General features: G+C 49.3%; 1 protein-coding gene across 1 annotated transcript in view; it reads right to left on the bottom strand.

Moving 5' to 3' along the window:
• Positions 1–2,557: 2,557 nt before the first annotated feature.
• Fads2 (fatty acid desaturase 2) overlaps positions 2,558–14,464 on the bottom strand; it is a 40,345-nt gene continuing 28,438 nt past the window's right edge. Inside the window, exons 6-12 of the mRNA XM_028777566.1 lie at positions 9,758–9,818; positions 9,425–9,501; positions 6,216–6,313; positions 5,947–6,043; positions 5,342–5,421; positions 4,436–4,561; positions 2,558–4,050 (exon numbers count right to left, since the gene is read on the bottom strand). Of these exons, the coding sequence (XP_028633399.1) occupies positions 3,999–4,050; positions 4,436–4,561; positions 5,342–5,421; positions 5,947–6,043; positions 6,216–6,313; positions 9,425–9,501; positions 9,758–9,818 (591 nt within the window). The 3' untranslated portion in view covers positions 2,558–3,998. The remainder of the gene's footprint in view (positions 4,051–4,435; positions 4,562–5,341; positions 5,422–5,946; positions 6,044–6,215; positions 6,314–9,424; positions 9,502–9,757; positions 9,819–14,464) is intronic.

Below are 14,464 nucleotides of genomic sequence, written 5' to 3'. Positions count from 1 at the left end.
GCCTTTAGGTCTCTTCCTTTTACCCAGATCCCATTACTGATAGGCCATCTTTGTCTCCCATCTTCCCCTCTGTCATGTATGCTATAGCCCCTGGCAGTGGGTTACCTCCACTCAGCCAAGTCCTTCTTCCTGTAGAAATCATAGACCACACTTATCAAGGAGACGAGAAAAGGCCTTGGTAGTACCTTTGAAAGACCCCACTGTCTCCCTTTCTACTTTATACAACAGTCTTGAGTCCAGAGACTCCAGTGGGCAGCTCACATAAACCAGCCTTTGTGGGTGCGGCTGGTAGTGGGGTGATAACAGTCTTGCGAAAGGACAATGTGTAAACATACTGTGTCCTTAAAGACATCAATACTTTCCAAGCTCTGTTTCCTGTTACTAGTTCTTTTAGGCATTATTAGGTCTTGAACCAAATGGTTTGAAGAAAACCCCAAGTGCCTTCCAAGTCCCAAAAAAAAAAAAAAAAAAAAAAGGTTTGATGCTGGCTGAAAACAGTGGGGGACATTGTGATGTCCTAAGACACTAGGTGGTTTTATGTTTTGTTTTTCTGTGAAACTAGTCTAGCTAGAAATATGCAGTTCTGTCAATCAAAAGAACACCGGCGTCTAGAACCTACAGCATGTCTTTTCCTCCAGCCCATTCACAGGTCCCCAGCTGACCTGCTGAGACCCACTGCTGTCTGGTCTGTGTCACAGCAGCTGTCCTCAGTAAGTCCTTTCCAAGTCAGCATAGCCAAGCCAGCTGAGCCACTATAGGCCCAAGGCATGGTAACCCAAGTGGCTGAACTCTCTGTTGCATACCTTCCTGCCTGAGGCCTTCCCTTCCCTCCCAGTGGCCCTGAGGGATACCTTGGGTTCAGCTGGACATATGAGGAACTAGTCAAGCTGCCGATAACCTCTGGGCTTCCAGTTAAACACACAGATAGACAAGCACAGATGTCCAGGCTGCTCTAACAGCCCCTGAGATGCCTCTGAGTCTGGTGTCTGGCGTTATGTTCATACTACCTCAAAGAGGGTAGAGTTTTTTTTTTTCAGTAGCATCCCATTCCTTATCATCTCCTCCACCTGGACTAACTGCCCCACTGCCAGCCTCTACCCACGGGCCCTCATGTACAGTATGACATTTGGCATGATGGGGGAAAGGGGGAAGAGATGGCCAAGCCAACTGGGGTAAAAGCAGGAATTCCCTATACATGCTCTGATTCATCTGCTATCACTATGCTGCTTCAGGGTAAGTATCTTCCCCTCTCCGCTGTCAGCTTCTTGGCCTGTGAGATGTTAGGGTTTCATTAGGCTGGTCTTTGAATATTAGAGAGGTCCATGACTTTGTTAGGGGACAGAACCCTCCCCACAACTTTGGGGATATTGGTCAAGAGCCTTAGCTGAGCACTGTAACAAGAAAGGAGCTCTTAATGTAGATAGCAGAAATGGATGTCCTCTGCTCTGGACCTTAGGTAGTGCCCAAGGCAGGAGCTAGGAGTGTGTATGAGAAAATAAAAGCTCATGGATGTGAGCCTAGATTTACCTTCACAGCTGAGACCTAGCCCTGCTGTGTCCCCTTCAATCACCCTCCTACTTCCCAGATCTCTGGCTGTCAGATGCCATAGAGCCCACATTCATAGTTGGCAGGGTTTGGCCTGAGACATTCTGGGTATTGGGAGGGCCAGGTCCAGCCCAAACAGCAAGTGGAAGACAAACATAGGTAAGCACTGAAGATGTGTTCAACAAAGTCTGCTACCACCAAAGTCTCCCGTGGGCTTATCAGTCAGGTGAGGCCAAGGCTCATGGAGCCAGACAGAAGTCAGCTTTGGAGGCATTCCATTCCACAGTTCAAGGTGGCAACTGTGGCAGATGAGGTGGAGTAGGACACATCCAGGGCCACTCAGAGGATCCGTGACAATGTCTGCCATTCCTAACCCTGTACTAGTTACAGCGTAGTCACTGGGAATCACCCCCACAGAATGCCTACTGTTCCTCTGTACTTATATGGTTAGGTTCTGGTCACCTATGGAGATGAGATCTCTGCTGGAGCTCTCCCCAGCTTTGCTACAAGGCCAACAAAAACCTCGGGAGTATTGGCCACCCCATGCCTGATGGCTCTTCCCTGACATCTCTTGAGTGACATGGCCCTCTGAGCCTTCTCAGAGATGGATGCTCAAGAGAGCAGCAGCATGGGTCCAGTTGCAAGGTGAACTGGGCAGGTACCTCAGGTGCAGATTATTCAGGCTTCCCAGGCTGGAGGTCAGACCAGAGCCCTCTGTGCATGAACTGTAGCCAGGGCTGGAATGATACACACCTTCCCTGGGCTGTAGAAACTCACCAAGCCTCCACATGGGCACAGCAATACAAAATAAAAGCCTCAGTCTCCAGAACCTTCACTGTCTCCCTGAGAGAGAAGACCAAGGTTCTGTTCACCACTTGCCTTAACAGTCAGGCATTTCTCTTGTGGGGCAGCACCTCCTTTCCTCCCAGACTCTGTATTACCACACCTGTGACATTAGCATGGGGGAAGGTTAGCCATCCATTGATCTTGCTGAACTACAGGCAAGTGAGAATAAAATTACTTTTTTTTTTTATTTCCCAAAAAAGTAGAGGTGGGGAACAAGGAGATGCAAATCACTGCCAGCTCCTTACAGGTTCTCTGCCCCTGTGGAGCAACACCAGCTGGTCTCTCTTGGCTCATGGAGTCCTAGAGGGCTTACCCAGTGCAGGCCCAACCTCTTCCTCCAGTTTACATATTGGTTAGTCCAGTTAGGTCTCAGAATGACAAAGCATGGATCCCTCCTGATACAGGCGACGTCCCCCCTCCCGCCTGCCCTCACACTTCCCTCATGCCCTCAGCCTTCTCTTCCCTCTACACTCCTGTCTGAACCTCACTGGGTACCCTCAACGGCCCTTCCTGAGACACCCCACCCACCCTGTTTTGCCTGCCCTCCCGAGAGTAGCAGCCTCAAGCTACAGCTTACACTGTGGCCTTGACGGTGATGCCTACCTCTACCTGAAGGGACTTGGGAGCTTGGCAAGGGACATCTGGTAAAGATGGATTGTCCTAAGACCCAGCCAGCCCTCTGTTACTCTCCTATCCACAAGCATTCTGTAGGAAATGTTAACGTAACAGCTAAAACAAACATCTATAAAGACAGGGATGAGCCAATGAGAAGCCAGGCACTGGCCAGACTCTGTTCTGGGGAGAGCTGCTCGGGCTCTCCTGCAAGGTCTGGATACTCTAAACCATCAGGAACTGGCCAGAGGATTTGGAGAAAGATCTGATCCCTCTAGAATCTTAGGCCTTTCAACTAAGAAGCACCTGGTTGTAGTGGGAGAGATTAAGGCTCCAGGCTGGTCAGTCCCTCCTTTAACCTGGCTACTACCTCTCCTGAGCCCACACAAGGAACACTCCCTTTGGTTTCTGGAGTTGGGTAGATGGTAAAATGGAACCTGTACAAACGCTAGAGTCGGGAGCTGTGATGGCAAGCATGGAAGAACTTTTCCTTGGGCCTCAAGCACCAATCCCAGCCATGGGAAGGACACTCAGAACAAAGTATGTCTTCACCCAAATGACTACACCATAATGCTGGCAGGGAGTGTAGAGCCAAGTCCTGGACCCCTGCTCCACAGAACTCCAGAGTGTCTGTGGGACAGTAGGGGGTGGGGACTAGGCTGCAAGGAGCAGAACCTTTTACCAGGAATCTTTAGGTGAAGATGGTAGAGGCAGACATGTAGCCACCTGGCACAGCCACCTCTCTGGCTCTTTGGGAGAAGGGCCTGGGAGGCAGAGGGGATGGGGCTGGAGCTGACAAAGGGGGAACTCCACGAGGATAGAGTAGGTCAGGGTGAGGGAAGAGAAGAACAAGAAAGGATGAAAGACCAAGCACGGGAAATGTGAGCCAGCAGACACTTCAGTCTCATGAGAACCCTTCAGAACAAAAGCCCTCCCCTCCCTCTGGCTGTCACCCAACTGTGCCCCTTCCCGAGGGTGCCACGAGGACTGCCGCATCATTTATGGAGGTAGGCATCCAGCCACAGCTCCCCAGACTTCTTCAGCGAACTGCAAATAGAGAGACAGAGAGAGGGCCAGGGCTGAGGAAACAGGATGGAAAGGAACCTTGGCTTCCAGGCAGTGAGACGTAGGAAGTCATGTTGGGGTGGCAGGTGCTTCCTCTCAGCTACTGACTAGGGCTTGCCACTTACCACAGGATACCACAGAAGCTGTGGGCTACTGACTAATGCACCCCAGGGAAACCCCTGGGAAAGTAGAGAGGGGAGGTCCTCTTCTAGCCCTGGGTGGACTAGAGTTAAGTGAGTCCTACTATGAGCTAGAGGCCCTACTGTGAGTAAGCCCAGCCATGTGACTCTCACCTCCTCAGCCCCACCTCATCTCTGGCACCTCACAGTATCCCAGAGCTCCAGCCCTTGTCAAGCTCACCCCTCACCTCACAATGTCGAGCAGGGCCCTCAGCAGCGGCTTCTCCTGGTATTCAATGCCATGCTTGGCGCAGAGAGACTTCACCAGTGGGGCAATCTTGTGCAAGTTGTGCCGAGGCATAGTGGGGAAGAGGCTGGGGGAGCAGGTGGGCAGAGTGAGCGCAACCCAAGACCCATGCTCTCCACCTCTTCCCCAACCCAGGGAGGCAGGCAGGTCTCAGGTCACATCTGAAACCAGGACAAGACTGTGGCACCTACCAACTGCCTACAGATGTGACTAGTAGTGTGTAGAGGGGCAATTTATGAATAGGGGCACTCCAGAAAGCTACAATGGTATTGAACAGCCAAACACAAGGATCTCGTATTAAATCAAACAAAATGAAAGGGTATCAGGGTTCATGCCCCTGGCCTCATGTGGGAAGCCAAGGCAGAAGACCCATGTCAGTTCAACACCAAGCCAAAAAAAAAAGGAAATGAAAGAAACAGATGGGAGATGAGAAGAATGAGTGATAAGAGGTGAAGGTAGAGGCAGCAGGGATGGGACAGTCCTTTGGCCACCTGTGTACCCGATATGCTACCTAGCTGGTCCTCAGTTTCCCAGCCAATAACCAGGATCATTATAGGTCTGCAGGATAGTTTTGCAAGCTTTCTGTATCTGCAAAGAGGCCACACATGAAGGTGTGCAGTCCCCAGGATGGCCCATGTGACACAGAGCTTAGACAGCAATGTCTCTAAGACACGCTGATCCCAGAGCCCCTCTCTTGCCCAGCTGTGCTCTAGGGTGGGGCAGTGGTCTTACCAACAAGAGAAGATAAGCCTCATGGCATCCTTGGCCTGCAGGTAAGTGGCCACTGCCCTCCCGCTCATTCTCTCCCCTCCCCCCCTCCCCGACAGCATTGCTGGGCCACACTCACTGGTGCTCAATCTGGAAATTGAGGTGCCCGCTGAACCAGTCGTTGAAGAAGGACTGCTCCACATTGCAGGTGGCTGCCAGCTACAGAGGGGAAAGGGGATCAGTGGCTGGGGTGTAAGAACAACGCCAAAGGACCTGGACTTATCCATAAAGGTCACCTTACCCAGGGTCTCAGGGCCCCTCTCTAGGTCATACCATTCTATCTGAAAGCCTCACCCTCCCAGACTCCCGAGTTTCCTCTGGTAGATTCTTATCACTCCTTCCATATTTCCTTCTGTGTTGTTTTTAACTTATCTTGGCCTTGGACTCCTGATCTTCCTGTCTCCACCTTCCAAGTACTAAGATTATAGGTATGAGCCGCCACATTGCGTATACTGCGTGACAGAGATACAACCCAGGATTTTATGTATGCTAGGCGAACACCACCTGAGCTACGTCCCCAACCTTCCTACCATCCTTTCTTGCTCTGAGGCTGCCAACAGGCAACAAGTACCCCTAGGGAAGGTTTATATGGCCCTGGATCCACAGAGCCGGCCAAATCTGGGTGTAGTCATGGGCATGGAGCAGCTTTCTAGGGTCCCCGTGACTACCTTTTCCTCCCCTCACCTGGCTGCTGAACCAGTCCCGGTAGTGATCAAGATCAATCTCCATGACGAGGTGGTTCATCTGTGTGACCCACACAAACCAGTGGCTCTCCAGGAACCTAGAAGACAGCACAGCTCGGTGCTGAGGCCTCAGGGTGGGGGATAGGCAGCCACATAGAAACAGACCTACTGTACCTACCCTACCCCCATGACAGGTATAGAGTTCACATCACAGCCCCAGCAAAGCCAATGCTCTCAAAAGCACAGGGTGAACCAACCAAGTTGGGGTACCTGATAAAGTTGAGGAAAACCAGGGCTCCCAAGATGCCATAGAAAGGGATGTAGGTGTAGAAGAAACGCACATAGTAGCTGATGGCCCAAGCCAAGTCCTGTAGGGTAAATAAGATTAGACTTAACCCCCGCCCTCCTTGGCATGGTGCACCTGACCACAGAGGCATGTATATACACAGCTGACACTGCTTGTCACAGGTGTTCATAAGAAACCACAGCAGGCTGCTAGGAAGTTGGACACTGGGCCCACAGTCATACACTTGCCTAAACCACTGTTTGCATGGAGTTTGCATGTGAATTTCAGGAAAGAAATAGGATATTGGCTAGCAGGTTGACAGTAGGTCCAGAGGATTCTGATGGGAGCCTTTAATGTGTGGCCAGGTCTCTAGCCATCTTCGGCCTTGTCCCTATTCAGGCACCTGGGTTTCCTTCCTTTCTGAGGACAAAAAAGGCCACGGAACACACCCCATCCCAGACTAGGTCACTTCTCAAGTTGGACTCTCTTCTTGGCCCTCTCTCCTCCTCACTTTGTCTGCCCTTCTTTGGTGGCAAGGCCCTAAGCTTGAATGGCTCCCCTGGGAAGCCTCCACCCTGTCACAGCCTCACTAGCAGTCATGCTGTTGAGAAATCCATGTCCCTCCGTTTCCTCTGCTACTCAAGCTGTGTCTTGGTGACAGCAAGAGCCTCCCTTTGCTCTCCAGCTGATGGTCCTCATGCATCCAGGGCAACCAATGACCTGCAGCAGATCCCAGCTCTTTGCTACAACACCCTCCCATGTAAGCCAAGTGGCCATAGGCCATAGGCTACAGAAGCCACAGGTCCTTTTCCCTGAGCACCCTGATCCTCTCTCGGAAACTTTGCACAAACTTTTTACAGTCAGGAGTGCTCGTGACCAGCCATGCTTATGCAGAAGGTTATTTCATCAAGGACCCACTTCTTTGAGACAATGGGAGACCCCCACAAAGAGGTGCTGGTGAGACAGGTGGTTAGAGCACTGACTACTCTTCCAAAGGACACAGGTTCAATTCCCAGAACCCACATGGAGGCTCATGGCTATCTGTAATTCTACTTCCAGGTGTCCTGATGCCATATGCTGGCCTCTGTGGGCACCAGACAGTGTACAGATATATGTGCAGACAAAACACATACACATGAAATTCAAAACAAAACAAAAGATCTTAAAATGACAACAGAATAGGGCACACTGGTGTCTTAGTTCAAGTACAAAATGAACAAAACCAAGACCACGTTGATGTTGAAGACATGGCAAATCCCAGAACAATTTAGGGGACAAGGGTGACCCTTGTTCAGTGCTTGCTTGGTTGCAAGAAATTGAAGTAGGTATTTGGCATCATTCCAGGTGATCAGAGTGCTGCCAGCTAAGTAGGAAAAGGGATGGGCACCTTGGGAGGCCCAGAGGAGGAACAGTTACAACAGCCAGGAGTGGCTGAATACAACATGCTCAGAGTTAGGTGGCTGTCTTAGTCAAGTGAAGCGAACACAGCAAGTTCTAGTTGTACTTTGACCGACCTTCCTTCCTTCCTTCCTTTCTTTCTTTCTTTCTTCTTCTTTTTCTTTTTCTTTTTTTGGTGTTGAGTTCAAACTCAAGGTCTCATGCATGACAGGCAAGTACTCTGCCTGAGCCACATACCCAGCCCCACTTTAATCTATTGCGTGAATGTAGTGCATAAGTATGTATGTGTGTATGTATGTGTGTATATTATGTGCATAAGCATAGGATGTCACACACACACACAGAGAGACAGAGACAGACAGAGAGAGAAAGACAGAGAGACAGAGAGATGGAGAGGAGGTATGGCCAGGCATGGCTTGGGAAGTAGAGGCAGGAAGATCAAGGCTAGCTTGGGCAACATGAGAGCCTATCTTAAAATTAAGTAAATAAAACATGTATGGAGATCCCAAGAGGTGAAGGATTAAAGGTGTGTACTATCACACCCAGCCTTTGATGGGATTTTAAAAGGTAAGAACATCCACTAAGGGGCTACATACTTGTCTGTTCTCCCCTGAGGGTAGGGACCATGTTTTCATCATAGACAACTCTTTGCTTGTGGTGAGTATTCCTTAGAGCTTACTCTACCATGGGTAGGTGTTTATCTTGTACAAAAATCACAACTGTGCTTCTATGTAAACCCAAGTTTGCCTTCTCAAGCCTACATAGCCTGCCTCCCTCCATGGAGGCACCTCTAAGCCCATTGTTTTGGGTAGAAACGTGCCCTCTGTGATGGCTAATCTTGGTTGTCAGTTTGACTACATCTGGAATCAAGTAAAAGAATCACAGAAGAATGAAGCTTTTTCTTTTTGCTGCTTGCCCTCACTCTTGCCGGCAAGTTAATCTACCTTGTTGCTGTGGCATTCCTTCAATTGGTGTTAGAGCTTACTCTCTAGGAATCCGCTGGGACTCCAGCACCAAATTGGGACTTCTGAGACATGCGTTCGAAAAGGTTCACATCATTCCCAGTTAGCACCCTGCTTCATAGTTGTGTCTCAAGATGTGAGCTCTGAGCTACAGTTCCAGCTTGCCTTCCTGCTGCCATCTTCCCCATCATGGTGGTTGTGGACTCTCACCCACTGAAACTGTAATCCTCCAATAAACTCCTTCTTTTATAAGTCAACTTGGTCACGGTGTCTTGTCACAGCAATAGAAAAGTAACCAAGACAGTTATTATCTGGCCTCCACATGCACACACATGCAAGGAGACCTGCAAATTTACATGCTACCACAGACACACACAAATACACATTAGAAAAACAGGGAAACACCTGAACACAGATATAGAAAGGCCTAGAAGGGAGATGATGTAGAGAGAGACAAAGAGAACCTGGTCACCTACCAGTCAAGGAGGGGGACCTGGACCCCTACACCCCCACCTTACCCCCCCCCCAGCCTGATAACAACTGATTTTAGGCTTCTGTGACGGTGAGAAAGAATGTTTCTATTGCTGGTGATTATTCACACTGCCTTCAGGAACTTTCTAAGGGACTCTGCAAGGACAATGGTTGCCAAGTGTCTTTAGACCTGACATGCTATAGCCTCAGCTCTGGTAGCCTCACAGACAGTTTCTTCCTAAAATTGACAAAGCAGCTACACTTTAGGGGAGATGTTTGGGGACCTACAGGCCCACAGAGGCACCAGGGGCCAAGTCCCCTAGTCAGGCTACCCCACCACCAGCCATCACTTCCTGACTTACCACCCAGTCCCTGCGCCTGATCATTGTCATGATGATCTGGTACTGGAAGTACATAGGGATGAGCAGCGGCGGTCCGACTGTAGAGAGAACATGTGCCTGTCAGAGGTGACGGAGCCTGCTTGACCCTCCTTCAGGATAGCTCAGAAGCCTGGGAGCCTAGATGATGGATGCTTAACAGGGCCCAGGGGTGTTTCCACAAGCTGACTGCTGGCACCCCTCTCTTGAATAGGTATGCAATCATTTTCTCAGTTTGAAAAGGGTATGAGAGGAAGTGAGCCAGATGGGCATGCTTGGGTGAGAGCAGGCCTGGGGACATCAGGCAACCATACTCACTCAGGAAGAAGTATTCATGCTGGTGGTTGTAGGGCAGGTATTTCAGCTTCTTCTTGCCATACTGAGGAGAAAAGACAGACAGTGAACACCTGCATCTGGTCCCCTACCTCCAACCCACTGTGTGCGCTATCTCCCTCAGCAGAGGCCTTGTCCCCTACCTCCGACCCACTGTGTGCGTCATCCCCCTCAGCAGAGACCTTGTCTCCTTCCCATCTATCTGTATCTGGGTCCAACAAGGCAGCGGCCATTTTCCTTGGGTTTGGCTGCTCACGCCAGTGTTTTTATTGAGGTCTGGGTCAGACCTCTGGCCTTGGCAGCCCAGTGAGCTATGCTCAGCCACCTGTCTTCAGTGGCTCAGTTAAAGAAATGTGTTAACAGAAGAAACAGAGAAGAGACATGTAGTCAATGTAGTCACATTGTGAGGAAAAAGTAAAGAGGTTAAGAGAGCCCCGTCACTGCCACACCCTCACCCATTTTTTGGATCCTAAAATGAGGTTTTTGGTTGAAATCAAAAGCAAGAGGCATATATAACTAAACAGGCCTGGTCATGGTGTGGCTCTACTCATCAGTGACCCATCTCTGCCTCTGTTCCAGTCTTTTGTGCAAAGTACTCTGACAAGTTCTCAGAATTGTGTGAGATCTCTTTCTGGGAGACAAGCTGTTCCCCTGGCTGGCACAAGGCTTCAGTCTCTTCCTTCTCCCAGCATGCAATTCCTGGGGAATTTCCAATTTCTTGGGGGGGGGGGTGTCTATTGTTCAATAGCCTGCAAGCCAAAGGGATCAGGCAGCAGCTTCTCTTAAGAACACTGTCATTCCTGCCAGCTCTGTGAGGTCAGAGCCTTGGCAGCCCTCAGGTTGGTGGCTGAAGTTCAGGTTCACAGTTAATCACAACTCAAGGCCGTGAGAAGGATGCCTGCTTTGTGTTGTTTCCTTCTGCGGTAGATTTATTGGGAGCACTGGGGATGGAGTCCAGGGTCTAACCTACTGAGTCACACTAGACCTAGCCCTTGGGGCATGAACCATAAAAAAGCTTACATAAGCCTAGGTACCCTGAAGGGAGCTTTTGGAGCTGTCTCTATCCTTTTGGGAATGACAGAGGCTCCCAGTTCTCCATGGGGGTGTTCCCTGGAGACTATTAACAGTTAAGAGAACAACAGTCACCATCCTGGGACCATCTAGACTCTGGGATCTTGTGTCATTTCTATAGGCTAATCACTGTCTCCTACTGGTTCTTTGACCCATGAGGAAGCCAACTGGACAGAAGAGGTCATACAGGGCTAGAGAGATGGCTCATCTCTTAAAAGGACTTATTCTTCCACAGGACCCAGCACCAACATGGTGACTCATAAGCAACTACAACTCCAGTTCCAGGGGATCCGAGGACCTCTTCTGACCTCTAATGGACACTCTGCACTCATACAGTGCACAGACACATGAGCAGGCAAAACAGTTTTATACACACACACACACACACACACACACACACACACACTGCATGAAATGAATAAAAGCAGCAGCAGCAGCAGACACCTTTTCATCCCAGGGCCTGATCCTTAGGGAGCAGCCCAGCCAACAACTGCTATGACTCAAGGAGCACCTGCTCTTCTTGTTTGCAGTGCTGGGTGAGGGAGGGGGAGGGTAAGCTGTAGTGACAATTTTGGAATTTTATTTTGTTTAAAAAAAAACAACAGCCGGGCAGTGGTGGCGCACGCCTTTAATCCCAGCACTTGGGAGGCAGAGGCAGGCGGATTTCTGAGTTCGAGGCCAGCCTGGTCTACAGAGTGAGTTCCAGGACAGCCAGGGCTACACAGAGAAACCCTGTCTCAAAAAAACAAAAAAAAAAAAAACCAAAAAACCAAAAAACAAAAAACAAAACATAGAAATAGGGCTGGAGAGATGGCTCAGCAGTTGAGAGCACTCGTTGCTCTTCCAGAAGTCCTGAGTTCAATTCCCAGCAACCACATGGTAGCTCACAACCATCTGTAATGGGATCCAATGCTCTCTCCTGGTGTGTCTGGAGACAGCTACAGTATACTCATGTACACAAAATAAAAATAAAATAAATCTAAAACAAAGACAAAAACAACGCATACCCACAGAAATACTATAAGAATAAGTTTTCATTTTAGTCCCAGGTGTGGGATATGGGCCTGCTTCAGACTGTCCACAGCAGCTGACTATGATTTGCCTCCTGTTCTAGTAGGGGCGTGATTTTTGCCAGCTGCAGCTAGCTTCTGCGATGTATGACATTTGAAATTATGGAAACTTTTCAGAAGGTATTTAAATGCTAGGGCCCTGAGAGGCGGGGTGGATTGTTGGTTGGTGGTGTTCATTGGTGGTCACCGTTTGTTAAGTAATCGTGTGCAAAGAAGAAACAACAAGAAGTTAGATATCCTGAGGGCAAAGATCAAACTTGCCCCAAGGAACTCACCGCTCCTAATCAGCAGGAAGTAGTCTGACTATAATCTCACCACCCCTTTCTCACCCCTGACTTTATTCGGAGGTCTTTTTCTTTTCCTCTCTATCCATTTTTCTCTCTTATCTAGGGTTAGAGGGTTGAAGAAAAAGGGTGGACGAAAAAGGGTGGAAGAAAGAAGAACCCACAGAGCAGCAGAGACGAGCTACAATAAGCCTATAGTTGGAGTCAACAGACCCAAACATCTTAGATTCTGCTTCTTGCCAACACAGAGCCCATGCAGGTTCCTAGGCCTCTCTGAGCATGTTTGGTTTCCAAGTCTTATAGCTGTTAAGTGTTGCCAATGGGAACTTGGACATAGTGACAAGCTGACTCTGGGACAATGCCACCCTTCCCTCTCCAGACCCAAAGATTTAAGTTCCTTTGTACTTTCTTGGGTCAGTGGAGCAAAATGAGTTACAGATGGGCAAAAACTTGGATGTCTTCTAGGCTGACACTTCTGACCTCCAAGTGAGAACACAGAGTGGGAAGTGTGTGTCAAAATCACAGAGGTCCAAGGGCTCCCACAAAGCAGGGGGTGTGGGCAGGAACAAAGTCCAGCCTGTCCCCAGAATGTGCATCTTGTTGCCAGTGGCTATGCTCACACGCCTGCTGAAGAACAACCAGAAATGATTCCTTTGTTCTTCGAGGCCTCCTGTGCCTTGGCAAGGATCTCATGCATTCCCAGAAAGTATGTCATGTACACAAAGTCTGTCATTAGGGTCAGACCTGAGGTTGGCCTTGGAGAGGTCAGAGCCATCGAAGCCTCAGAGGGGCCTTTGATGGTGTCACAGTAAAGGGAGGGGATGTGAAATGCTGGCAGAGAAGAGAGAGAGAGATACACACACACACACCCTAAGGTGCCCAATGAGTGGGGAAAGCAGCAGCCTAGGCAAATGTGTGGACAGGCCCTGGATCCTGCTCTGACCACCTCCCAGAAGCCAAGGAACTGGCACGTAGGCCTAGCCTTGGAGTGCAGGATTCCCAGCCCCAGTAGCTTCCCTTCCTCATCATATCCAAGCTCACAGTTTATCTGTTCCCTCTTAAGACTGTGCTAGCTAGTTTTATGTCAACTTGACACAAGCTAGAGTCACTGCAAAGGAGGGGGTCTCCATTGAGAAGATGCCTCAGTAATATCAGCCTAGAAGCAGGCCAGCAGGTATTTTCTTAATTAGGGATTGATGTGGGAGGGCCCAGCCTGTTGTGGGTGGTGCCATGCCTAGGCAGGTGGTCTTGGGTTCTATAAGAAAGAAAGCAGACTGAGCAAGCCACGAAGGGCAAGCCAATAAACAGCACTGCTTCATGGCCTTTGCGCCTCAGCTCCTGCCTCAGGTTCTTCCCCTGCTTGAGTTTCTGTCCTTACTTCCTTCAGTGATGGACTATGATGTGGAAGTTAAGTCAAATAAACCATTTCCTCCCCAACTTGTTTTTAGTCATGGTGCTTCATCAAAGCAAGAGTAACTCTAGCTAAGACAGAGACTGAGCATCAAGAAGAATCTTCAGATCAGCAGAGGTCAGAAGGCCCCTTTAGAGGACCATTGGAGGGGGTTGCCAGGAAAGACCATTTGAAGGTTGTATTTCTGTATCAAGTACTGTTTCCACTGGTTTATTATCACTGTGGAGGACGACTGAGACTGTAAGGCTGCCTCCAGTTGGCAAGCATTGTTGGTTCCCGTAAGCACTTTAAGCATCCCAGACTGATCCACCAACACGGTCAGGCCATCCTAGGCAGTGCCAGGTCTCAGTACCAGTCTCTATGGATGCTCAGCCTTAGGGCTGCAGGAACTCAGCACCAGAAACAATCTTCCATTAAACCAAACTGCTTAACTTCCCTGACAACTTTGAATTCCTTGTATGGATTCCTTGGATGTATGACGTGTACTTTATAGGGATTCTAAGAGCCCAATGGATGGATGGTGGGCACAATGTGAGTTATAGTAACATCTGCATGCACAAAATGTCATGTTGACATAGCACTGCATGTGTGTTTCCAACTCAATGTCCTCTGAAGGATAGCTACAAAGGGATGTGCTAGGGTATGGCTGAACCAACTCTCTTATCTAAAACGCATTTGCATGGTTAATATTGATTGTCAACTCCCTGGGTGATTCTATACTGAGTTCATAGAGGTTGGAAGATTCACCTTAAATGCAGGTGACATCATGACATGGCTTAGGGTCTTAAAATGAAAAAGAAGAAGAAGGAGGAGGAGGAGGAGGAGGAGGAGGAGGAGGAGGGAAGAAGAAGAAAGC

Source organism: Grammomys surdaster, unplaced genomic scaffold, assembly GCF_004785775.1.
Source record: "Grammomys surdaster isolate TR1022 unplaced genomic scaffold, NIH_TR_1.0 310, whole genome shotgun sequence".
NCBI classification, from domain to species: Eukaryota; Metazoa; Chordata; class Mammalia; order Rodentia; family Muridae; genus Grammomys; species Grammomys surdaster.
The sequence above is the reverse complement of the archived record's forward strand: the minus strand, read 5'-3'. Positions and strand labels throughout refer to the sequence as shown.